Source organism: Mugil cephalus, chromosome 1 (assembly GCF_022458985.1).
Source record: "Mugil cephalus isolate CIBA_MC_2020 chromosome 1, CIBA_Mcephalus_1.1, whole genome shotgun sequence".
In the NCBI taxonomy this organism is placed as follows: Eukaryota; Metazoa; Chordata; class Actinopteri; order Mugiliformes; family Mugilidae; genus Mugil; species Mugil cephalus.
In genome coordinates, this window is record NC_061770.1 from 39642099 (window position 1) to 39669323 (window position 27225).

General features: G+C 43.4%; 1 protein-coding gene across 12 annotated transcripts in view; it reads left to right on the forward strand.

Annotated features, from left to right (window-relative positions):
- mark2b (MAP/microtubule affinity-regulating kinase 2b) overlaps positions 1–27225 on the forward strand; it is a 53353-nt gene that overhangs the window by 2218 nt on the left and 23910 nt on the right. For 7 of the 12 annotated variants that reach the window (XM_047573054.1, XM_047573063.1, XM_047573111.1 and 4 more), the window contains exons 2-13: positions 15056–15223; positions 17582–17635; positions 18693–18741; positions 18831–18896; positions 19838–19908; positions 21278–21334; positions 22959–23195; positions 24469–24588; positions 25758–25893; positions 26058–26170; positions 26447–26521; positions 26833–26890. In XM_047573054.1, the coding sequence (XP_047429010.1) occupies positions 15056–15223; positions 17582–17635; positions 18693–18741; positions 18831–18896; positions 19838–19908; positions 21278–21334; positions 22959–23195; positions 24469–24588; positions 25758–25893; positions 26058–26170; positions 26447–26521; positions 26833–26890 (1204 nt within the window). The remainder of the gene's footprint in view (positions 1–15055; positions 15224–17581; positions 17636–18692; positions 18742–18830; positions 18897–19837; positions 19909–21277; positions 21335–22958; positions 23196–24468; positions 24589–25757; positions 25894–26057; positions 26171–26446; positions 26522–26832; positions 26891–27225) is intronic. The other 5 variants (XM_047573096.1, XM_047573138.1, XM_047573146.1 and 2 more) reach the window with 3 other exon arrangements.

Below are 27225 nucleotides of genomic sequence, written 5' to 3' on the forward strand. Positions count from 1 at the left end.
GTGATCCGGAGACGCCGGGAGAAAAACTCAAATCCATACCGGGACGCTGGAAAACAAAGCCCATCGCGTCCAAGATCGCGGCATCTGTCTTAATCTCGTAGACAGTTTTATCTTATTATTATGGAAAAAGCAACACACACGGCGCTCACATGAAAGCCATTATAGTTTCCAGTGAAGACCATGACTTGTGTTGCTTGGACAGCTGTTGACAAGCAAGTATTTGTGTCTTCCTTCGAAGGGTTCAGTGGAAAAAAAAAAAAAAGTGCATCTAAATGCTGACACTGTAGCCCCCGCGATAATGTCAGCTGTTAGTCAAGCCAAAGCCATTTCGATATGCATGCGTGTATATGCACTTAAGCCGTCTGTGGTGAGTAGTCGGTGGTTTTAACAGTTTGCTCAGTGACTTTTTGACGTGTGCAGCGAAATGAAAGGAGAATTTGAGTAAAAAAAACCTTCGTGGAAACTCGCGTTTGTTTGTCAATACGGGCGGCGGATAACTTGAGCTGTACCTGTTTTTTTTTTTTTTCTGCGTGCGACAAGAGCTGCACCCTCTTTCGGTTTTGAAAAACCAAGGTGTGAACAGCAGCCAACCAGACTTCAGACCTGCTTATCAGCTCTGAGGAGAACCTGTCGGCGTCAGTGGTGGAGACTAAAGGTTCAAATAATAACGCCTGACGTCGCTTCTTGTAAAAAAAGAATAAATAAATAATAAGAAATTGCTGACGCAAGGATCTCTCGGTGTCACTGCTTGTGTCAGTGCTGACTTGTCCACTGCTTCCATCGCAGTGCAAAGGAAAGCAGAGTGACACCGATACTGGTATGTAGGTGTAGGCAAATAACAGCGTGACACATGCGTATCCCTACACGACTACACCCTTATAGGAGCAGAGATCAGGTAGAGCACATTCAACTATCTTTGCCTCTCGCGCTCGCACGGATACATACGCGCAAAACAGGCAATTTCCCGTGTAATTTCTTTTAATGTCGATGCCGTAGTTGAATTTCACTGAGCGTATTGGCTTAAAGCAAATATGCACAAAAAAAAGTGTTAACTTTCACTATTGGCCAACTTCCTCAGCGAATCCAATGAGACACATTGGTGCCTGGCTTTTGCAGAAGACATTGGCAAAAGAAAAAACAATCCATCAAAAAGACTCTACAGACTCAGGCCTGTAAAATTATACAACCTCACTGCAGCGTCTTGGTGATTTATAACTTTCTTAAACTGAATTTTCTGGCTGTGCCCCCCGGTTTGTCTGACCTTTTTTTAAGCAGCAGCACCTTGTGTTGTGTCGTCTCGGCGTCGCGCTATTGTCGGCCCCCCGGCGCGTCCCCACGCTCATCCTTAACGAGGGTTTTAGGGGGTGGAACAAAAAAACTTTTTTGGGGGGTCGCGGTGAACTCTCAACCGGGGGGGGGGGGGGGGGGGGTGTTTGTAGGCAAAGGGTCGTGGGTGAATGCTCCCCACACAAACACGGGGTCTGTTTTAAAGGCCATGTATAGAAACGCCTTCGGTGTCGGGTCTCAAGATACGGGGACAAAATGGCACCGGACATGAGGACAGGCTGAGAGCGTTGACATGACTCTCTGTTCCTGTCGGAGGCTTTGATCCGTCCGGGACAAACGCGCCGGTTAGTGGAAGCAGACGTCGGCCTTTTTCCTCAACTTGTCAGCGTTCTTCACCTGAACGCACCAGTTCATTTTTAATAGCTCACTCTGCTTTATGACTGACTCGGTTTTCAAAGTTGGGAGCTGTGAGTTAATGTTTATTAAAGTCCACGGATTCGGGGGCGGAGATGTGAAAGTTTACTAATCAAGACCGTGTCGCAGTTGCCGGGGCCCACATATCACAAGATGAGCTGTTAGGTATGGATGGAGAAGTGACTTATGACATCCCTTCTGATCGTGTGAAACGCCGCGCTAGTCGAGTGGCTCTGATCGGACGTGCTTCTACGTTATGCAAGGCTTCTTGCTGGCTTTTGGTTTGAGGAACTTATTTGAATATCTCGCTCATTATCAGCGCGACACTCGGTTCGACGGCGAATACCTGGAACTTGCGCGTAACTGCGGCGACGACGCACGATTATTATTATTATTGTTATTATTATTATACGTACCCAGCGGTGTGCATTGTTTTGAAGTTAAAATATCGCAACAATTTCGGGTCAAACCTGCGCGACAGAGTCGGACGACGCTTCATCGTGTCAACCCGTCAGCTGTTAACAGGTTCTCACTGTTCGCCCACTTCCCCAGACACGACGTCTTTATTGTCTTGTTTCCTGTTTTACAGTGTTTCCCATCTATTCACCGAAGCTGCGTCTTCTGACACCAGCTACGAGCTAGAAATACAGGTCTGCCTCTTCTATTGTGGTTTTGGGCAATTGCACACACACACACAACACAACAATAAGCTGGATCCTCCCCCCACATTGTGGCGTGATAGTAGTAGTTGAGCCATTATTTTATTTTTTTTTTTGTCCAAAATGAGAGATTCAGAAAATCAGAACCACATTTTGGGAGTGACCTTAAAAGTCGGCGTTGGATTTACCCGAGGTTTATTATTTACTCAAGCCGCTCCGTTCCCAAAGGAAATGATACGAGGAACAAGGAAGTGGAGCACACGACCCGTTCGACTGATCTACCTGACACTTGAAAACAATGCACACGCCACCTCCCGCATGTGAATTATAAACACACTCAAGCGCACTTGTTGTGAGGCGCAAATGCGATTTTGAAGATATGACGGAGTCTGAATATAAGGTTTCATACTTAAAGTTTATAGAAAACCTTATTTTTTGGCCATTTTCTCATTATTATTTAATCACTTAAGACATTTACACTTAACACGTGTGAACACATTAGGCGACGCCTCGTGTGTGATATAGTTTGTGCTGAAATTTCACAAACCTTTCGAGCCAATATTCCCCCGTCAGCAGCGTCTCCGCTTCACCCTCGACAACTCGGTCCAGCGCGAGCAACAAATGAATCATTGCGCAGAATATTGAGATGTCACTGTGGTTACGGTTGTAGTCAACCGCAGCGAACGGCACATTTTTCAGAACTGAAATGACAACAGATTCGTGTGCGACCAGCGTGAACTCGCCTGCTTTTGTCATGTGCCGAAGCCTCAGTGTGTAAAAAAAAAAAAAGGAAAGTTGGTATCACAATACACGATTGTCCTTTTCAGGTTTAGTCATTTTCTTCGTGAGAAAATAGGTGCAGTCGAACTGGACGGTTTGCACGTTAGGATTAGATTTTTTATTTTATTATTTTGAGCGTGAATGAACAACCCTCTGACCGGGAATTGATCCGGGAACGCTGTAGTAGTAGTAGTAGTGCGGCGCACACCGCGGCTACGAACGCAAGTTTCTAGGGAAGTGGTTAAAGGGGACAAAACCTCCACACGAGCACCACATCTGTGCCTCCGTCAGCGCGACGCTTCATTCACTCGTCTCTTTTAATTTATTCATCTGAAACGTAGGTTATCTCGGTTTGTCCTTTCTAACCTTCGCCAGGACCAAAGCGTGCAGATGTTCAAAATGATTTCAAAATAAAAATAAATGGAAATGTAAGTACGGCCGAGCACAGCTTGATAGATTTCACTTGACGCCTCGGGAGTGTGAAAGAAAGGCGGCGTCTCCCAGCGAGGCCGCTGAGCTGGAAATTCAATATAGTTGAGAAAGAAGCAGCGAATGTGAGCGAGTATTGACACAGGAATGCTGATGAAGATGAGGTTTAATATTCCACTCCTCACCTTTTCTTTTTCTTTTTTTTTTTTGTTGCTTTTTTCTCCATTCATGCGCCCTTCGAATGAGTCATCATGTGAGCAGTCGATGGCACGCACACACACAAACACGCACACACACAAACACGCACACACACAAACACACACACACACTATCCACGTGATGCTTTCTTTTCGTCCATTCACTCCAAAGCACAAACGAATGAACTTTTATCTCCACTCACACTCCCCCCAATCTCTGAAATCCTTCATTTAAAGGGTTAATTTTGTAGGGATCTGATCCTCACTATAGGAAAACCTTTAGCGCACACGCACACACACACATACAGACACACACACGCACGCACACGTTACTGTTACGCCCAGGAAACCATAAATTATGCCTCTCTCCTTACCAGACCCGTCACTAGGCAGATGAACAGAAAGACAAAGCTAGCCAGGGCCCTAGCAACAGAGAACCTGCCTCAAACACACACAGTCACACACACAATCATTCACTCCCTCACGTTCACAGCCGTTCCTGCCGACACACACACACACAGAAACACACAAACACGAGCAGTCCCTCATTTTCCTCCTTATACGCAGATACACTTAATTCGATTGGAATTACATTTTCAGTTTTCAGGAGGTGGACACAGGTGCCAGTGATACACTAAAAATCCAATGCTTTTTGTTATGTGTGTGTGTGTTTTTTTTATGTGTGTGTGTCTCTTCTCAGAGAGAGCGCACACAGGGCGAAACAGGCCTTTCCAGTTGAGCCGAGTGCGGTAGGTGTGGCTGCCAACTGTAGACCTGCGATGTGAAGGGCTTGACGTCATTCAGGTGAAGGAGTGCAGGTTTCTCACGACGCCGCTCTACGGCTCCCGCTTCGGACGCGTGATGTCAGAAAGATGTCACTGTTTAGATTTTTTTCTTTTCTTTTTTTTTTCGATCGTCTTTTGTTTGTTTTGTTTCTGGGAGGATTATAAAGGCCTTAGGTGAGAAAACTGCGGTGGATTGTGGCTTTTCTCGATTGTCATGCAAACCAACGCTGTAGCTTGGTGTGTCGGCGCCGCATAACATTAGATAAAAGCAAAACTTGGCAAGAAAGATAATAAAACAATGTATATGCAGTTTAGAAAGATAGGAAATCTGAAAGTGTACATGTGACGCAATGACAGGAGCAATTACAGGAAAGAAATGGTTGTTGCAGTGGATGGTGCATGCACAAAAATGTGTGCAGAGAGTGTCTTAGGTGGGGGAGCAGGCATCAATGTCCTTTTACAAAAAGTACAGTTTGCAGAATCTAAATTGCACATTGCTGGTGGTTTAGGGTTTTGCATCATTTTGCAGACCCCCAGCGCTGTAGCCTGACGTGCACCTCTGCAGAAACGTCACAACGCTCCATGGCAACGCAGACCACGAGAGCTGTGATTGGTCCACGTTGCTGCTTTAGTATTTACGGCTGCTTCTCCATCTGCACAATTTTCGACCATATTTTGTTTTGGATGGAAACGCAGTGAGGAAAGGTTGAAAGATTCAGTCGCCGTCGTGGAAACGAAAGTGAACCGGTGGAAAAAAGACACAGCGCCGACTAGTGGTTGGTTTTGTCATAGAGCGAGACTGACCGACGAGCGCACAAGTAGTGTAGTGTAGCTTAGCACTAGTGTAGGCTACGTGGCTAAGCTAAGGCGTCTATGTGACAGAGCCTTTAGTGGCCAAGCTACCTGCTATCGTCTGTCCCTCATCTATTTACTAAAATATGTTGGATTCATTAAAAAAAAAAACCCCAGTTGAAGACCCGTGTACTAAGACAATCTGTATCAGAGCGTTTGTTGCGGCGCGTCCACATTTTACGACTACATTTACCAAACGCCCTTTGAAGATTATTTCAGCAGCTCTCTCTCTGGAGGCCGTCGTCTCGATTCAGTATTTCACACTGCGTCCTCGCGTCTAATGCTGCAGGATTAGCTACATCTGTCGGAGGAAACTTTCTGATCTCTGCTTAGTCATGAAGAGTCTGGGATCCAGTCAGAGGGGTGAAATTAGGTTATCTGGGCTTCGAGCTATGCAGCGAAAACCTGCAGCGATTTTTCCATATTCCCTCTTCGTCTAATATCGTTTTTGCATGTATCTTATTATTATTATTATAAACGTGTGCTGTGCAAACGTAGCGCGGTGGAAGCAGAGGTCATCTTTGTTTTACCCGTCACGTGGAGCCCTCGCCATTCATCCGCTCCTGCGACTTATCCATCAGCTTTTTTTTTTTTTTCAGAGCGGGCCACGCTGTGAAAAAAAAGCTACACAGACCTGTTTACTCCGGTAGCTCCCATCATGCACTGCTACACACACACACACCCACAGAGTTGCATAGCAGCAGAGTGAGGGCACACAAGGAAGTGCTATGCAGAGTGTCCCAACTGTGACAGCAACAGAGCAAACACGGGCTCTGAATTGATTTCACATGTATACACACAACACACACACAGACACACACACATGTACACATACCTAGGGAGATGGGGTAATCCCGTTCAAGAGAACACGTACACACTACATTCACAGCAAACTGAGACCCAGCGTGACACCACCTTGCTAAAGTAAAAGGGCCTCTCACACATTTGCTCGGCCTCACACGTGGTGGCAAATGTGTTTTTCTGGCGCTACCTTTACTGTATGTTACTGCGGAGTGTAAGAAGAGGTGACAAAGACTAGGGCCATGTTATAAAGGGCAATGTTTTAAAAAAGAAAGAAGATTTTTATCCTCTTTTCCAGTAAAAATGTAATGAATGATTTCAAAACATAACAATATTAGATGCAGCATAAAATCTTTTATTTTTTTTTATTTTTAATCTCATACTCTGAGCCCATTTATTGGAATTAAATTAAAAGGTACACGACTTGAAATAAATCTTTTTATTGAACTGTTTTTGAACATTGGTCACAGTGCTGAGTGGTACAATTATATCTTTTACGAGGACGAGCTGCGCTATTGAATTTGAATCACACCGCGGCCCTTCAGTCGTGCCGGTGAACACGGGACGTCTCGGTGCGTTTTGTCTCACGGTGACGTCGTGCGTCGTTTCGCCGGCCGTTTGTGTCGTTCGGACTTTAAAACCGTCAAAAACAAATAAAAATAATCGTTGACCACAGCTGTTTGTTGTCTGAACCGAAGAGAAGAGCGGCTCCTTCAGACTCTTTGCACCATTTTATAACGCTAACGTTAATGCTAACGCGCTAAAAGCACAACAACTACTAAACACAAGTGCAGCGTCTACCTTTTGTGCCTTATCACGCTCTTTCACAACCCAAACTAATCCCAGATGGACGTCACGTTCCTCTAACATCGTGCCAGAGTCATGTGACCACCGTGTGATTGCTAATTCAGTTAATCGTTAATAAAGTGAGTTTTCTCCTGTGTTGGTTTAAGCTAGTGCACCTGAAACGTTGCTGTAGCTTTGTGTCAACAGTCACAGGTGGAGTAACCCTTGTGTTAAGTTGCGTCTGCACAGGCCGCAGCGCCGTAGCTAATGTGCAACTCCCACATTGATTGTTTTGGACCATAAAAGATTCAGTAACTGAGAAGATTTGGAGATCCAGACATGTGTATGTCTGAGGTGACGCCGTCTAAAAGCCTTAAGGAAAGAATTGGTGCAACTGTGCATTATTTTTTACAAACTAATATTCACCTTTGTCCACCACATGTTGTAATTTTGCGACAAATCTTAACGCCTCTAGTGCAGCGCGTGCGAATTACGCTACGTTTATTTAAGGTAAATAGCACAACGTGCGCATGCTTCAATGTTCCCCCTTATATCCGTCCTTTTCCAAATAATGACGCGTCCATGCAAAAATCTGCCGCCCCAAGTCCAGTTTAACTGGCTTTTCCATCATGTGCTGAGTCACACGAACGTGAGCGAAACAGGTGCAGTAGCATTTCTCCGCTAGCGTTTGAACTGCCCCTTTTAATTTCCTCGTCACTGCAGAGGTTCCAAAGTCTGGCTCTCTCGGGGTTTCCTTGTAATTAGGACTTCTAGTTCGCAGCCGTTCAAGGCTCAAGTGAGTCACTACAAAGAAAAAACACAGTGGCAATTTAAGAAGATAATGACTCGGATATTTTGACAAGTCGCGTTGTCGTGCGTTCGCCGACTATTCCTGTTAAAACGGCGACAATATCTCAATGTCAAGTGAGTTTTCTTTTCTTTTCTTCCTCTGGAAAAGCCACCTTAGGTTTGAGGCGATGGTTGGAAGGAGAAAGGAAGCGGGAAAAAAAAATAAAGGATAAAGACAATACAAACCGGGCATTAAGACGGAGGGCAGGATTCATCGAGCGGCTAATCCCCATGGCAACGCAGCCGCCACAAACTGAGGTTGCGAGTTTGTGCACATGTGCCCTCACACCCTCAAACCGTGGCGTAATGCGGCGGCGTTTTGCATGTGGCTGCGTCTATATATATAATTTTAAAACAGGTAAATTTACATAAAGTACTAAAAATAAATCAGAGTCGCAGTGTTTCCTCATTTGTTTTTCATATCTACCTCAATACAGATTGTTATTAAAATTAAAAGTTAAAATCTATTTATGGATGTAAAATTACACACAGGTTTTTTTACAACACGTGTAGTAATTATTTTCATGCTGGACTGAAGTTTAGCCATGAATCACATTTATGTGTCTTTGCGTGGCGAGATTTGAAATTATGATAAATTGATTGCAGCGTTAAATATTTTCTTAGCCGCCCTTATGTCGTTTTAATGCCTTGTATTGTGCTTTCAGCTTTTCACCTTTTAATCTGAAGCTTCTATCTCGGGTCCATAGTGTAAACTAGCATCCTCGCGCAGGAAGTGGCTGATAAGGAAGTGGTTAATTCGTAGTTAATTGTCTCAAATGAGAGGGGACATTGCGATTGCCTTTAATTGTTAACAGCAGTTTGTGATGTAATTAAAAAGAAAAGGCAATCTGACTAAACGGCTTTTATACGGTCGTTACTTCGGCACCTTAGTTGACGGAAAAGTTACCGTGTTGTTACAGAGATTAGAAACACGTACAAGAATAGTTTGGTTACGTTTTTTTTTTTTTTTTTACCTCATGCAGATTTCATTTGTTTGAACAACAAGTACACACGTGCTTCCTCTTCCGGCTGAACAGCGTGAGCCGACATATAATGTTGAACTTTAATCAAATTTCTGGTTGATAATTGATCCGATCTAACAGTGCAGCACTACCTGGTTGTAGTTGTGTTTTTCAGCCTTTAGCCACTTTATTACCTGTGTTTTCCCTCATTTTTGCCCATGTTTGCCTGACTTTGCCCTATTTTGGGTTTGGCTTGAACTGTGTGTTGATAGTATTTGTGTGGTAGGTACTCGGTGTGCAACTCTCCCTTTAGTTATTTTTATTTTTTTTTGACTGTAAAATTCCATCTGGTTGTATGTGAGTGGCTTCCTCCCAGAACTGAGATTAGCAAAGGTCAGTGATAATGAGGCCTGAGTCAAAACACAACCAGCACTGCCTTGGATTAACTAGACGGCCTTGTGTGTGTGTGTGTGTGTGTGTGTGTGTGTGTGTGTGTGTGTGTGTTTGTGTGTGTGTGTGGGTGTGTGTGTGTGTGTGTTTTGGTCATGTGCAAATGCTTGTGTTTGCAGTGTGGCAGTAAATGGCTTTCAGCTGCAAACATCTTGTCAGTGACTTTTCACTTTGTGCGTGTGTGTGTGTGTGTGTGTGTGTGTGTGTGTGTGTGTGTGTGTGTGTTTGGAGGGGGGCCTCAACTGTTGGGCTGGATATAAACACTATACTAATGGTCTCTCCACACGGTAGGCAACAGACTAAAAAAGGGCTGACCCCCCCCCCCCTCCCACCCTCCTTGCAACATGCACGGTAGCTGATAACGTCGGGTTCAGAGTGAAACTGCACTTCGATAGGTTTGCGGATGTTTTTTTTATTTTTTTTTTTCCAACATTATCATGTTTGTATAATTTAAAACGCGAGTGTAAAATATTAATTTGCTTTGACTTGTAGCGATTGCCAGCGAGCGCTCGCTGATAAACACAACGCGCACGATGTTCCCTCCGCGGTCGGGATGTGAAGTGAAGTTGTTGTTGGCTCAACCCATTTCGTTTGGCCTGGCACAGCTACACAGGGCCCTAATGTAGACTAATGCAGCTCCTCTGCTAAGTGTCACTCCAATTTCCTACCATGCTGAGTTGTATAGATTAGACCCTTTTTTTTGCTATGGATTCGTACGTAGAACTGGTTAAACAGGATCTCCTGTGCGCAGGCTCCTTGAAAAATGAAACCTGCCGTAAACATTACGATGAGGTTTAGGAGTATATCTCGCTTACGTTGCCACTTCTACAGGGACACGGAAGGTCATCTGATCAGATTTAAGTGCGTAAATAATTCGCAAAAGATGTGTATGTTAGCGGTTCCACGTCGGTATTCATGAGTCACACTCGACATCAGAGAGTAATGTGAGAACAAGGCGATGATGTCAGTCATTGTCCTCCGACACGGCTATAATTATAACCGAGGGGGGAGAGAGAGAGAGGAGGGTATGTCCATGTCTATGTGTTTGTATATGTATGTATGTGTGTGTTGTCGAAGGGGGGTCGGGGGGGTGGAGGGGGGGCTTGTGCTTAGCCTGCAGCTGCCCAAAAATGAAGGAAGAATCAGAAGACAAAAATAGTCGGACATGAAAGAGGATAGGAGAGACGGAAGACCAAAGGGTTGAGGACCGTGGACGAGGGGAAAGAAGCTGCTCAGACCGGGCGATAGTCAAATAGTCAAAGACTGAACGTCTAGCTATTACAGGGACGTGGTAGACGGGGACGTTGTTAAGAGGAAGAGGCTAATGGTGCACGTAGTCTCGCACTTGGTTGTGTAACAAACGGAGAAAGAAGCACAAAGTCCCACTGCACAGCCTTGTGTTCGCTGTTACAGTTTTTATTTTGGATGCTCTTTGAAACGAGGGGGGAATTTGAATATTCTTTGATGTTATTTGTTGTGTTTGTTGTTTCTTTGTTACTGTTTAGCATCAAGCTGCCTGGAGACAACAGATTAAAATTAGCTTTTATTTTTTTTCTCGGCCGCATTCCAACACGTTTATTTTACCAGCGTTAATGCTCGCGATGAATAAATTAAGTAAGAAATGCTAAAGTGCTCCATCTTAGCCGCGCAGTCCATTAGTTTAACCCATTTTACAACATGGTGGTTTGACGTCTGTAAAGTAAACTCGGTGCATTTTTAAAATGTCAAGTGCAGCTAAGTGGATGCTTGCGTTTTAATGAGAAGTGGCAAGTTCTCTAAAAGTTGCCTCCCACAAATTAAACAGTGTGAATGCCTCATGCTACCAACTCACCAACACATTTAATTTGACGTTCACACCTTAAGCCCTGTACTGAAGCATTAAGTTGTAATTAGAAACTTTTCAGAAAGCCCAGATTGGGACGACTTCCGCATTAATCTTGTAACAACTAAACACAGTTTGCTCTGTTGTAACTTACTTCCTTGACACCTCCATGATGTCGTGTTTATGTTTTGATTAGCAACTTAACCTCTGGCCTCACATCGCAAGCGTGTTTGAATTCTGAAAAGAGATGTTCGGTCATGGAAACTCCTACTTTGGACTTTGTGAGGCTGTGTCTGCGTTTAGTTTATTGTGTAAACCTGAAAACCACGGTCACTGCGTTTACATGCACAACTTAATCGAGCTATGCTTGAAATTCAACTTTCTGGCTACAGGCCTTGTCCCAGTTTACATACAACAGAGAAAATCGAATAACTGACGAAAACATGTCCTCCTCCAACGCACTAGGTGGCGATATGTGTCTTTTCTGTGTTGATCTATTATGTCATATAATAAACAGCTGGGGTCGTTCATGTGGCAGACGGGGATTTGAAACAAGCTGGATAATAGTTCAACTTTATTAATCTCGTATGTAACGTGTGCGAGACGCTGTGGACTCGTGCAGCCCATACATACTTATCAGATACCTCCCCTGTGTAAAACAAAATATACCTACAAATGTAAAGTAAAATTACTGCAAACTACAAATAAATATTTGTCTTTTTTTATTATGTGAAGAGGAGGAACTAAAAAAGCAGTATCGACTCCAGTATCGACAGCATATATCGGCATCGGCCCTAAAAAATCCATATCGGTCGATCTAGCCTTTGTGGAACATGTGCAGACTCGTTGTCTAATTAAACTCCGATTAAGGCGAATACATGCCAGTGATTTCAGATCGCATTATCTGGGTGTCTTAGTCGAACAAGGAAAACTCCGATATGGTTGGAGTTAGTTGTCCAGTTAAAGTCGGATTAAGGCAACAATTCGTTTTTTTTTTTCACGTGCATGTAAACTTATGAACTGACATTTATTGCGGTTTCACATGTACACATGTAAATCGCTTTACCACTCCGATATTTTCCTGTAGGGCTGTTCAAAGACGTCTTCAGGAACCTGTATAAAACTACGTAAACTTGACTAGTATTTAACGTTGCATCAACACGCACCAAGTAAGGCGGCTTTATGAGGGCAAAATATGACTCGCAGCAGGCCCTATTTTGGACGGCAAGAGCCCTGGCGAGATCAATGCGGAGCTAAGTGAGTGACAAAGGGAGTCGGGTCACATGGACCTCTGTGAGGACAGCCCCGCCGACATAGAAATCAGCTTTGTACGGACAGACCGGGTCTTATTGTCTCAAACAGTGCCTGCATAGGACATTTTGTCTGCTTCCCTCTCCTACTTGTTCCAAAAATAAAAATCTTTTGCTTCAACCCCCCCTCCCTCCTCCACCTCCACCCGCCCACACACACAAGATCACATAAGACCCTCCCCTGTCCTCTGGCTTTAATGTAACTGTCATTTGTTTTAATCCCCCCCGTCCCCCTGACTTGTGCGGAGACTTAATCCGGCCTATTACACTTTATGAAGGTCTGCACTGTCAGCGTGAGGATGCTTGTTGTTGTGGAGTGGAGGGAGTGGAGGTGGTGGTGGGGGGGGCTGCAGACATTAGATCATACCATCTGGAGTAAGAAACGCACAAATAACGGTGAAGTAATCTCTGTTCCACTTGTTTCCCATGGCCCCGAGATTTGATGATGTTGATGTCTGTGGGTAATTTGGGGACACGGAGCGAACTTCTATTCTGTCCAGACTAGAGGGACATGATTAGGTGAGTGACTGGATGGTGTTAGGAAGGGAAAGAACAAAAAGTTGAACAACGTTGTGTATTTTTCCCGGCGCTCTGTCTCCATTAGTATCAAATCTCTGAGTGCTGTGTGTGTGTGTGTCTACATACCCGCACCTTTGTGTGCACTAGTGTGTATTCTAGTATCTGTATGTGTGTGTGTGTTTGCGTCTCGTCACCCTGGAGCCAGGCGTCCTCTCCTCTGACCCTGATCCCCGTCACCTGTCCTGCTCAGATCACACACACACACACAGACACACACATATAGACACATACACAATTGCTGTGACCCCTTCCTGGAGCTGAAACCCAATCGCGGTCGCCAACCATGCAAAACCTGCCAGCGCAGCAAGGTTTTGTTTTCTTTTTTTGGCCCGAGCGTCTGACTCGAAGGACCCGGCGTCTACTGAAGCAATTTTTACAGCACACACATAAAAAAAAAAGAAAAAAAAAGGAGGCCATCATAATAAAAAAACTTTATAAACACGTTATTAGTTCCGCTGGTTCTCTTGACAATAACCTGTTTCTGGGATGTGCCCTTATTGTGGCGTGGCTTCGTCTTAAAGGCGCAATTTAGTCACAAAGACGCAGAGGTTAAAGCTCACTTCTTGATCTGTCTGGAGCCCAAACAAACCTTTCACCAATAGACAAACACTGTGCAGCATTTACCGTAGTAAACGAAACGAACAAAAGACTAATCCTACAGAGACAGCACCTTCTGTATATTTAACCCTCCTGTGACCCAAGCTTTTGTTTGCCGTGTATTTTTAGTTTCTCTGAGGTATTTGGGATTAGTGAGGCCTAAAACGTGTGAACAGGAAGTGAACAGGAAGTCGTAGTTTTTTGAGGGGGAAAAAACCCAATGTCCTCATATGTGGACACTTATTATTTCACTATTTATATTCTAAAGAAGCCAGCAACGTGTGACGAAATATAAAATTGTTTATTTTAATACCTGAACATGGCAGTGACAGAATAGCACACAATGAAGTCCCAGCGTCCTCAAACGAGGACGTTTGTAGTAATTCGCTAAAAAAATTCCTTATTTGTCAAATTTAAGCCTCATATCAAACTAGTAAATAAGTTTTGCTACCTCTAGATGGTAGACTAAAGCGTCCACTAATGAGGACAACGGGTTTTAAATGAAGCAGAATAAGCTGCAATAAAACCTAAAACTTCCACATTTAATGTGACGTTTAGCCCCGTACTGAAGAATTGAAAGCCCAGATTGGTACAGCTTTTCTATTAATTGTGTAACTTGCTCTGTTGTAACTTACTCGGATGCAATTTCCACCTCAGAACCTCCATGATATCGTGTTTATGTTTTCGCCTTCACCTGTAACCTCTCGCAGCTCGAAGCGCGTTTGAGTTCTGCAGAGAGAAGTGTTCAGTCATGGAAAACTCCTACTTTGGACGTTTTAGTTTATTGTGTAAACCTGAAAACACAGTCGGCGCGTTTACAAGCGTCCACTAACGAGGACAGCGGGTTTTAAATGAAGCAGAATGAGCTGCAATAAAAACTTAATGTCTCACGAGGTCAACGTTTACATCATTGCGTCAGTGTTGTGACCAATATCTGCTCAGAACCCAAATATTAAAAAGTTAAATAAGATTTTCCTTCACTTATTTGTCATCGCTACATTTGTCTCTCTCAAATATTTACAACTCTTCTCTGGAAAAAAGCAGCGGATTTCTCCAGAATTGTGTTTATTGCTCTTAAGTTTTAAGTTAAAAAAAAGTTTCTTTTACCAAGTGTGACCCACTCACTTTCTTTTTTTGTTAGTGGAAGCGCAGCTTTCTAGTTGGGTTTATTTTATGTCCATGGCTGGTTCATATTAAGTTCTTTCTTGTCTTGGGACTCTTGGACAAAACAATTTCACCCGTGGGGATCAATAAAGTCGTCTTGAAGCTTGAATATAATGAAAGACTGGAGGCCTTCCTGAATACGTAGCCTGGCCTTGTAAGGTCGAGTAACTCTTTTTTATTTACCTGACGTCGGTTTATTCGTTGGTTTTGTTCGTGTTTTGATCATTTCTGCTCTGAGACAGAAAACTGTGCAGCGTTAAAACATTATCCGTCTGATACAGGAGCTCCGTCTTCCTCCTCTCACGTGTTTCGCCTCCTTATTTTTTCCACAGGAGTCCAAGTCGTCCGGTCGCTCCAGCATGTCCCGATGTCGGAACTCCGTCGCCACGACCACGTCGGAGGAGCAGCCGCACATCGGCAACTATCGGCTACTGAAAACCATCGGCAAAGGCAACTTCGCCAAGGTCAAACTGGCACGACACGTCCTCACCGGAAAAGAGGTAGGCATGCGCACACAAACACACACAAACACACACACACACAGAGGTTAGATAGGACTGGAAGCTTTAATCTTATCCTGTGGTTCCACTCAGAGTCGTCCTGACTTTGTGAACCTTTTATTTTTAGCCGCTTAAGTCACGTTCCGACTACAAACGGTCTCGTCAGCGTTTCAATAACAGACTGAGAAAACTTTCTGGACGGGGGAAACTGTAGCGTAAGCACAAAACCGTGATTTCAAAACCGTCGTGAGAACTTTATGTTGTGTGTGTGTGTGAGAAAAAGCCTGAAGTGTTTTTTAATGTAAAGCCAGACACTGCAGGTGAATAGGGTAAAAATTTTAACTAATAGATTGCGCCATGAAACTTCTCCAGTAAATTACTTACATGAATACAATAAGATTTTGTGTTACAAGTTTTCTGGGAATTTATATTTAAATATGGAATTATCTACATAAATTTCCAGAGCAGAAATCTGAATAATGACTAAAGTGAGGTTCAAAATTCTTGTTTCATTTTGTAGATTTCCAGGTATTTACAGAGGGAATTTTCAATATCTCTTTCTATAACGTCATTAACCACAAAATACAGTCAACAGTCTAAAAAAAAAACAAATTTTGCCATGTTTTTGAGAGTAAAATGTTCTATAAATCAGGCTGTGAATGATATATGAAAAGTCCCGTCTGTAAATACCTGCAGAATAAAAGTAGTTTGGAATAAATCTGGAAAGTTTGGTGTGTGTAAGTGCTACTGAAGTGGAAACTTCTGGCTCAGAGACACCAGCCAATGAGAGTTTGAGTTACAACGCCAATACTGAAAGATATGACCATATTTGGTCATGAGCCAGAAAAATGACTTTTAGTCGATTTAGGAGTAAATTAGAGGCGGGACACAGACAAAATGTAGTGAAATGAACACGTAAATGTGCATTTTGACCTATTTTATTGGACTAGTTTGATTGAAGACATCTCTAAATTTATCACTGGGTGAAAAAACCTGTGTTTTTGCTGCTTTTTTTCATCTTAATTATGTTAAAAATGACAGAAACACTGCGGCATAGGTCTTCAATACGGGGTCTGTGTTTTCATTAATTGTCCCACACAAATGTAATGTAATTTAATTTCTTTAAATTCACATTAACATGAGTCCAACATATTTTAGTAAAGCGATAAACGGAGGCAGAAGACGTTGTCTTTCAGTCAGCACTACACTCATTTGCATCCGATACAGGAGAAGATGTGTCGAGACCTGTCAATCTACTGTACTCACACTAAGGCCCCGCCCCTATCGCTGCTGAGCCAATCACGAGGCCCCATATTACACTGTGACTCTGTCAGGTTCCTTGTAATTGGCCGAGAGCCTGTTCAGTCCCCAGGGGGAAATTAAAACATGAATCAGTGAATTATTTTCTTTATATGTCAATTACCTGCTTTTAATAGCTTTTTTTTTATTTTAATAGCTTAATATTGAATGCAAAATGATAATAATGTATATTTATAATTAGCAGTAGGTGGAGTTTAATATATAGTAGGTAGGGGGTCCCTACTTAATCTCTCCGTCAGACCCCTGTACCGCAGAGGTCGGTTTGGTCTCCTGGTTTTTTTTTTTTTTTTTTTTTTGAGGAGAGGGGGGTTCATGCTGTGGCGCTCAGCAGGTTTGGTCTGATCTGGGGCTTTAGAGACGGTGCATCTGCTGCAGGAGATTAAATCACCATCGTCAGGTTGGATGGATGGATTTTATGGAGAGGCCCCGACCGTCTCCGGGCGTTACAGTAAATTCCAGATGTGATGTAATGTCGTGATCTGCGCCTTTAAGGGGGGAAAAAAAAAAAAGAAAAAAAGAAAAGGCTGCGTCTGCAGAGACGTCCACGCTGGGTCCTGTGTGATGCCCCATCCAGTCCCAACTCTCAGTGTACGCGTGAGAGGGAAGAAGGAGAACGAAAAGGACGAGGAGGAGGAGGAGGAGAGGGGTGGGCGGGATCTGTCAATGTGTGACAGCTCTGTGCCTGACACCCTGATAACACTCCATGTGACTCGCTGGCACACACACACACACACACACAGACACACACAAAGAAAACAAGGGATAGTCAGAGGGCATGAAAGAGTCAGAGGCAGAAAAGCACAACCAGAAAGAATGAAGTTAGCTGGCGGTGAAACACAAATGTGAATGTGTAGCTCTCACTTTCTCAGACCAATGTCGGGTTATTGCACAGGCACAAACCTACAAACCGCGCTCACATCTCGCAACAGCCGTGATTGCGTGATGCGTCAAAAAAAAAAAAGCCATCAACAGCGAAGTGTAATAAATGAATAAAACGCATGACGATAAATGAACATGTGCTTCTTGTTTCTCGTCCAGGTGGCTGTAAAGATCATAGATAAGACACAGCTCAACTCCTCCAGTTTGCAGAAGGTGGGTCTCTCTCTCCCCGTGTCGCACAAGCGCAAACGCACAACTTCAACCCTTCTTCTCCCTTTTCTCAGAAGTCATTTTCAGTTTCTTCCTGCCCCACGCGTCTTCCTCCCTCCCTCCCTCTTTCTCTTTCCCTGTCTTTTTCTGAAGTGGTCCAGATTCAGAGAGAGTTTTAATTACAGGAAACAAGCTGCAATTACTTCCTTTGATCGTGGCAGGGTGGGGTCTGTCCACTGACACGCACATTTCTCTAACCGCTCGCTCTTTGCGCGCCGAACGCACACACACACACACACACACACACACACACACACACACACACACACCGTGCTCATCCACCCGTAGACGGCGCAGAGCACATGACGGGTCACACGCTTCCACGTCGAGAGCGTGTAAATCCACGTCTCTGGAATATCGAAACGCTCGAGATAGGACGAGATCGCAATCGTTTTTTAAAAAAAAAAAAACTGGCCCCGCGCCAGAGTTTTGTGAACGTGAACTGTGGGATTTGACCGAAAATAGCCGGGCATATGTTTGTGGTAATGATGGAGCATAGCACCCAACGCACTGATCTTATATCGATATCAAGTGTAGCTACATCAACAAAGGTTGGGAAGATGTTTTTTACTGTGGGCTTCTTAAAATAAGAATATGTGGAGGTTTTAAGGGGGTTACACTTTGAAGGAAGTGACTGTGCATCTGACCCAGATATAAAACGATCTCCAAGAGCCAAACGTTTAAACAATTAATTCATTTCCGCCCCCTCATCTTCGGACTCACGCGTCCGTCGAGCCTCGAAAATGCCTAAATTGCACCAGTGCCAAACCGGTATTTCTCGAATCTCCCAAATTCCATCACCGGCCGAAGTTACTTTTGTTTTTCTCCGGCCGGTTTGACCCACGCGCAACAGGAAAACAGGAAGTGGATGTTTGTGTTTTCGGTGACATTTCATCCTCCGCGGAAACTGAAACATCTATTTTTCTATTCTTCCCCGTCTTTACGTCTCTGAGCTCTGACGGCGTATATTTCACACGGTGTCGTTTCCGTTTCCTCGCAGCTCTTCCGGGAGGTGAGGATCATGAAGATGTTGAATCATCCCAACATAGGTGAGTCACGCCGAACCGCGTCGTCACTCGCTGCAAACCCGACTTAATTAAACCTTCAATTAAAACTCCGTCCTCTGTCCTCTCCGCAGTCAAGCTCTTTGAGGTGATAGAGACAGAGAAGACTTTGTACCTGGTGATGGAGTACGCCAGTGGAGGTGAGCGTCATTGTCCCTGTGAAGTCTTTGTCCCCTAAGACTCTGGGGACTTTGTTTGAAGGAGCAGTCGTTAACGGCGCTGTCTTGTTTTCATGTTGTTTATTTATGGTGTTATTTCTTTATTGCCTCTGTTAATGTGCAAACGAGCACATTAATTAGGGGATAGGTGTGGTTACTCACTTCCTGAATCAATTCACAGGGTTCCTGCGGGAAGTGTGTGGAAAAATATTCATGTAAAATTGTGAATATGTAAAATAAATAAATACATTTATGTTTGTGTGAGAGCACACAGTAGGACACATATCTGCAACTTATAATAATAATAAAAAAAACTTGAATTTATCTGGGTTTAATATTAACTTGTGTTGCATTATCGGGCTTTAATCTTCTGGACATTGTTTGGTGACATAACAACGTATCTACACTGAGATTAATGAGAACAAACCATTATTAACATGATGTATTTACATAATACACAACTATTGTTCTGTGATGTCTGGAAATTAGGGGAAAAGTATGAAATTTTTAAATTTCATACGTGTAAAGTTAAATTGGTGCTGATTCGTTTAGAGAGATTCCAGTTTCCAACCACTCGTTCTTAGATTTTTATCAAAGCTGCTGTTGTCATTGGTTTTCAGAGGTTTTAGATCTGACCTTGTGTTTGACTTTGTCTTTGTCCAGCTCTTTTTTTGTCGCACTTTTTAAATCTAAAATGCAACAAGCAGCTTCTCTGATGTTTTGAGTTTAATCTCTCGGACGATTAGAGATGTAAAACCAGCTAACTGGAGTCTGTCGTAAATATAAGTAATGACGGCTCATTATGCTTGTGTCTGTGAGACAGAGTTGTCCTACATTGTCCCATTGACGTCTTATTCTTACTTCAAGAAGACACACGTGCAAAACTAAACCTGCTGTCCTCCTCTTCCTCCCTCCCCCTTCAGGAGAGGTCTTTGATTACTTGGTGGCCCACGGCCGGATGAAGGAGAAAGAAGCCCGTGCCAAATTCAGACAGGTGTGTATCAGAAAAGAAATATGTCAAACATGCATGGCTGCTGTGTGTTTATGTGATTAGATCAGATCAGATCAGGTGGATAGTTTTTGTGTCCTGAGGCTTGATGGACTGAGATTAAATGAGCTTGTTGTTTAATAACATCAGCTGCTTTCAGGAGAGTTTAGGAATTTTGTTTCGATCTTGACCTAATTTTTAGAATATTTGGGTTTTAAGGCGAGACATGACGACAAAAACATTTTTTTTTTTGCTATTTTGCTTTGTTAACATGTCTTCAATCAAACTGGTTTTAAAAAATCGTTCAAAATGCACATTTAGGTGTTGATTTCACTACACTTGGAGTCATCTTCCTACTATGAGCCTCGTCTTTGTCCTGACATGTGAGCTACTGTTGTGAAGTTTCTCCTGCAGGAGTCAGTCAGGTCCAAATATGGTCACATCCTTTCTATTAGCAGCCAATCATGAAAGTAGAAAGGCCGATCTGAAGCTAAACTCTCACTGGTTAGTGTCGATTTCTGACAACGTGATTGGTTGGAAAGCGTCACGTGACCGGATATTCTGCCTCTATGTGTTTATCGATGTTTAAAACTGCTGGGAAATCTTCTCTAAGGAGAAAATTACAGCTGAAATTAGCAAGAAAAGTCAAAGAAAAGACTCATGAAGGAGAGAAGAGAGGAAGTCAGACTCATCTGAGTTCATCCGGCCGTAAACTGTCTTTGGTAAAAGGAGACGAAGGTGGAGACGATCAGTGATGGATCATCGTTCGTGCTTCGCGCTCGAGTTAACTTTGAAAATGTGCTGTGATGTTATATATGTTGATGTGATTATATGATGTGTTTCGAAGGGTTTGAGCGGATCTGGTTTCGGTTCCTAGTGGTTTCCAATAAAAATATACATGAGTTTTTCTTCATACTCTGAGCCAGAAATGTTCACTTCAGTACAACTTTAAAAGATTTATTCCTAACTACGTTCTGTTTTGGACACATTTTGGACTGTCGACAGTATTTTGTAATAAAAAGAGGAAAAAACAGAGAAATCCGCTCTGTAAATACCTGGAAATCTGTTACATTAACAAAATGAAACAATAATCTTGAACCTCATTTCAGCCATTATTCAGATTTCTGGAAATATATGCAAATTAGCACATATTTAAGTAGATAACTCCTCATTTGCATATTCAAATGTAAATTCATAGAAATCTTGTGTTCACGTAAGTAATCGAGTGTCTCGCCTTAATAGCAAACAACCCAAAAACACGATTTGTTGAAATGAAAACTTTAATTATGAGATGTGTCTTTTTTCCTCGTTATCTAACGATCCTCCATTGTTCTCTGCTTTTCTCCTTCCTCCTCATTATCCGCCGCTCGTCCAGATCGTGTCAGCGGTGCAGTATTGCCATCAGAAGTGTATAGTACACAGAGACCTCAAGGTGAGAACACGCAACGCACAACGCAACGCACAACTGATTCACACGGAGCGTCAGAACGAACTCCCTCTTTCTGTTTCCACACGTTAATCTTCATGCGATTTGACTCGTCGAGATGAAATCGCGCAAAGCTCCCGCGAAAACGGGTCGACCCCCGAGGTTAATCACAAAAGATGATATAATGCACCACTGATGTTAACACACACACACACACACACACACACCCTCTCTGTATATGTACGGTATATGCAGCCATTTCATTATGACCCCCATGTAGGATCTCCCTTTAGGATTTTACCTCTTGGTCGCCAAAAATAAGCCACAACGCGAACTCACAGGTTCATTCACTCTCCCAGGTCATTTTGGTTCATAGTATTATGCAAAGTTTTAAATCCTCTTATTGTGGCCAGAAGGCACAGACCTGTGGACAAGACATTATCTTGATTACTTTTACAGTAGCCGAACAGAAACCTCCCGTTTCTCAAACTGATTCGGTTCCATATTTTTATTTAATAATAATAATAATAATAATAAACACTTTTTTTTGTGCTTTGACCACATCTGAAGAATGTAAATACACAAAAAAAAAGGGCAGCGTGGGGAATAATAAGAGGTTCCTGGTGCACGTACAGTCATTATTGTAATGCGTAGCATCCTGCACATTATCCTAATCGCCGCTGATCTGCGCGTTGTAACATAAAATCCAGCGGCGGCTTAACTCGACTGGAAGGACAAATTTTTGATGAGTGTGCGTTTAACAAAAGGGGCTAAAATTAATCTGTTTGCTTCCCGAGATGAAAAGCCCAGTAATGCTGCCATCATGCTCCGTGTGTGTGATGATTCATGCTGCTGTATCTGCTAAACTTGTGTTCTTTAAAAAAAAATAAATAAATAAATAACACAGCTACATCACAGAGCTGCTGTTTTTGGCTCGTTTAAATAAAGTGAAATTAGCATTCGGAGGATTAGCGTTAAAAAGTTTCCATTTATTCGGTAGATCACAGGTTAGGGGATGATGTCAGGGCTGTGTTTAATGTGCATGCAGCGCGCTCGCAAAAAAAAAAACACACACACACACACACACACAGGAGCTGCAGCGTATTCAGAGCGAGTGAAAAGCACCTGTTGCTAGGCAACCCCAGCCTCCTTGCTCGCCCGGCTTCGCTTTAGGCTTAAAGACACAAACACACACAGAAACACACACACGTACAGGAATAAACTGTGGTAACTCACTTTGCCCATTATGTGTGCAGCCTGTAGGCCCCTCAGACCATCACTCTAGTGGCCCTCCTCCTCCTCCTCCTCCTCCTCCTCCTCACCCAGCAGATTCTTTTTACCCCCCCACCACACACACACACACAGAAAGCTTTTTTTAGGCGAACATCTCGAAAAGTCATTTGCATTTCAGAGAACATCTCAGTCCCGGCGACGCTGGATGACAAGCTGGCCTTGTTTGTTAATCTACCGTTTCTCAGCTGTTCAACCTTTAAACCTCGTAGTTCAGATCTTTTTGTGGGACGGAGGGAAGAGGTTCCCTGTACGCAACAAAAAATATATAAAATATCACATTAACATAGGCCGCACATCATAAACGTGTCCTTCTCTCTCCCCCCCCACGTGTCCTCAGGCCGAGAACCTGCTGCTGGACGCGGACATGAACATCAAGATCGCGGACTTCGGCTTCAGCAACGAATTCACCCTGGGGAACAAGCTGGACACTTTCTGCGGCTCCCCGCCCTACGCAGCGCCGGAGCTCTTCCAGGGCAAGAAGTACGACGGGCCCGAGGTGGACGTCTGGAGCCTGGGGGTGATCCTCTACACCCTGGTCAGCGGCTCGCTGCCCTTCGATGGACAAAACCTCAAGGTGAGAGGAAATATATCTGTGTGTGTGTCTGTGTGTGTTCATGCATAGTTCACTGATGAATTCTGAAATCAATATCAATTAATCCATGTGATCCATTTCCAAGTTATTGCACTTATTGCAGATAAAAGCGTTGGTGGAGGAAGAAAAATCAAAAATATCACAATATCTTGATGTCAGATGTCATATAAGGGGCAGATAAACAGCAAGAATAAAGGTCGGACTGTGCACAAGATAAATAAAGGATAGAATAAACAATATGCAAGCACTGGCACGTATGCAAAAAGCGTTGAATTGCGATTACACAGGCTGTGTGTTTGATTTCCGTGGGTGGTTGTAGTATTTACCATGTTGGTTTCTGTTCCCTCTTCTCTACAGAAAACACAAAGTAAAGATTGTTAGGTCGGTGCTTGTCTCAAGCTTTCATTAAACGTACGCAGCAGCAGCAGCAGCAGCAAATACACCTGTTGGGTGCTTTTTATTTGGTTTCTAAACAAAAGGGGATTTAATGCCGTCTGTGAAAATATAATTATCCCCGATCGCTCACACCGCCTGCCTCACGGTGCGTTCAGTCAGTGCACGTATGAGTCAGCGTGGAAGTGCAGGCGCGTTCTTCGGCGAGTGTCATGATGTTGACGTTGAACGTGCCTGTGAAATATAATCGAGGCGTCGCGCCGCGTCCACGTTACTGGTTTTTTAACTGTTTATTCGCCGCACAGTAGCTTCATTGTGGTGCTGTAACAAAATATGTTCCCTTTTCAATCAGGAACAGGAGGAAGCAACTGCATTTAAGCTCAGAACATGATCCTTGAAAAAAAAGCCTGTTAGCAGCCGGCGCTAATGCATCAACCTCTTTAGCATCTTAGTTAATAAGAGCCCTTTTCTAAATCACAGAGGCCTTTAACAGCATAAACAAACACCAGGAAGTGCATGGCCGCTGCGTTCTGCTCGTGTCACCCTCCCGCTAAGCTACAGCTGCGTTTGAATCGCGTCTTATTGAAAACTCCCTCCCCAGCTCTTGCTTCGGTGAATGTAGCACTTCATTCATTCTGGGGGGGGGTGTAACCGTGACAACCGTCTCTATTTGACTAATGCAAACCTAATATCAGTTCGATCTAGATCGAGCAGCAGAACGCAGATGAACGTGCGACTGGAAATCGATGCAGAAACGTGTCTGGGAGGGTCGGGCTTCCTGTCGCAAAAAAAAGTTTTCTGTGCATGTTTTCGGGGTGAATATTTGTTGTTGACTTTTTTTTCCTTCCTCTCTTCCTTCCAGGAGCTGAGGGAGCGTGTGCTCCGCGGTAAATACAGGATCCCTTTCTACATGTCCACCGACTGTGAGAACCTGCTTAAAAAGTTCCTCATCCTGAACCCTTCCAAAAGAGGCAGCCTCGAGGTAAACTGCAACGCACCGTTTTAATCATCCGCACAAAGTGACCGTGCACATACGGCGCTGTTAATACTAGACAGGCTATATGTTTAGTAATATAACTGGGTGTGTGTGTGTGGTGCTGTGTACCTGAACCTGTTTCACCAGCTCTGTGTGAGTTTGGGGCTGAAGTGTCAAGTTCTTTTTAAAGCCATAGCATTTACTTGTTAGGGTGGGATTAAAGAGTTCCTAAGTTTAGTTGCACTAAATCTAGATTGTAGGGGAAAAAAAAAAAAAAAGTAATACTTATATAGCACTTTTCTTGCAAGATAATGCTCCCTGAATAGAAAACTGTATCTTCTTGATCATTTGGTTTCCGTGTTTAAGCAGCTTTGTGAAAACACTGTAATGAAAACTCAGGTGTAAGAGTTAGAAATTAGCCCTGGGACGGTTTATTTACACCTTTTAGAATATGTTTGCAGTATATATACATACATATATATACATATTTATATATATATATTCATTTCCCCCCAAAATTAGATTTTCTTATTCACATTGACATGAATCCAACATATTTTAGTAAAAGGATAAATGAAGAGGACACTACACCGCGCCGCACTACACCTGTCAATCAAACCCTCCTCTGGGCATAAGGCCACGCCCCTAACGCAGCTGAGCCAATCAATTGGCGGAGATCCTGTTCAGTCCCTATGTGAAATATCAGAAGCTCGCTGCAATATTAGCAGAAGATAAGCTATAAACAGTGCACGCTATATATAGGGATGTTTATGTTTATGGCCGTTGCCGCCCCACATACGTGTGGGGTTGCCATGCGAATAATAAGATAATATTTGAACATGTGTATTATTTGAATAGCTTAAATAATAAAAATATGCTTATAAATAGCACTAGTTTAATATAGAACACATATAGTAGGTGGGGAGGTTCCTATTTAATCTCTCCGTTAGTTTGGGGTCATTGGTGTTTCAGACGTTGAAGACGCCTGCAGTGAATCATTTAATCTGCTAAATAATGACATGGATTCATCCAGATCCAGATACATTAGCCATGAGAAAGCCCCTGGTAACATATGCATGGTTAATAGTCTACTTTACTATTTATCTATCTGTCCCCCCCTCCCCCCTCTCCCTCCTTCCCTCCTCTTCTGTTTTTTTGCCCTTTTATCAATTTTGACAACTCATACGGCCGGTCTGACTTGCCCCAAGCAGCAGATAATGAGGGACCGGTGGATGAATGTGGGCTACGAGGAGGAGGAGCTCAAACCCTACATTGAACCTCAGCCAGATTATAAGGACCCCAAGAGAACAGGTATGCACAGAAACACGCTCCAAAAAAAACAAAGATAAAATCTGCTCCTTTCTTTCTTCCCGCGCACAGACACGACCGAGAGCAGGGCTCATTCATCTTTATGGACCTGCAGTGAGTTTGCCATTTTAATTAGAAACTGGGTTTTTCTCGCTGTATGTGAGCAGACGTCATGCTGCAGATGGGATTCTCTCAGGAGGAGATCCAGGACTCGCTGGTGAACCAGAAGTACAACGATGTGATGGCTACGTACCTGCTTCTAGACTATAGGAACTCTGAGGTACACCTTTTATTTTCCCATTTTATTTTGTCTATGCTACATGGTACATGCTACATCACATTCACTTTCCCCACTACGTGACCACACCGGTTTATTTATGGTCCGTCTGAGCTCTTTCCCGCGATCATCATGATGTATTATCTTCCATTTTGTGCTAAAAGCACAACATACGAGCTCAGGCTATATTTACGCTCCTCTCACACCGTGTAAAAATAACTATTTTTAGCCCTGTTTTTGTTGTGCACACGTGTTCAAACTCTCATTTCTCCTCCTCAGCTGGAGGAAGGCGTCATCAAGCCTCGGCCAGGAAGTGATGTAAGCAACATAAATGTCTCCTCCTCGCTCCACAAGGTATACTGACAACACGTAACGCCTCCTGCATAATGAGATTTCCCAAACTCCAGCCGAGTGAAACGAGTGCGCTGACTCGAGTTTCGTAAACTAAAAATACTCCCGGGAGCCCTACTTTATTTTTAGGTGCTTGATTGTAGGCCTACGGGTGCATACGAACTACAGCAAACCACGGCCTCTCTACGAGCGCTGGTTTCTTTTTTTATTTAATGTTTGAACATCTGCACATGAAGGTTGCGGCTGTACACATACGTCTCCTCGGCATCCTGAGAATACAGCGTTGACCTGTGTGCGTTTTTGTTTTCTCTCAGGTACAGCGCAGCGTGTCGTCCAACCAGAAGCCTCAGAACCGCAGAGCCACCGATCAGGGTGAGATTGATGCGTCAGAGTAGAGTGTGTGTGTTTGTGTGTGTGTTAAGAGAGGCCTGTAATAAAGATAAAAAGGGGCGCGGAGACGGGGATCGGATTGGTGGAAGGACGGAAACACAATAGCGGAAGATAGGAAAAGAAGAAGTGACAGGTGGAGCAGAGTGGGAATGATATACGCTGCTAATAAAGGTTAATGTAAGACAGATGGTGTGGGTGGAGGAAATAAAAAGAAAAAAAGGATCTAGGTTGAATATAAAGAAAGCTGCCAGACTGGTTTGTGTTAATGAATGAGTAATGAGTGGAAACGTAACAAAGGAGCCGAGCAGAAGTCCTGG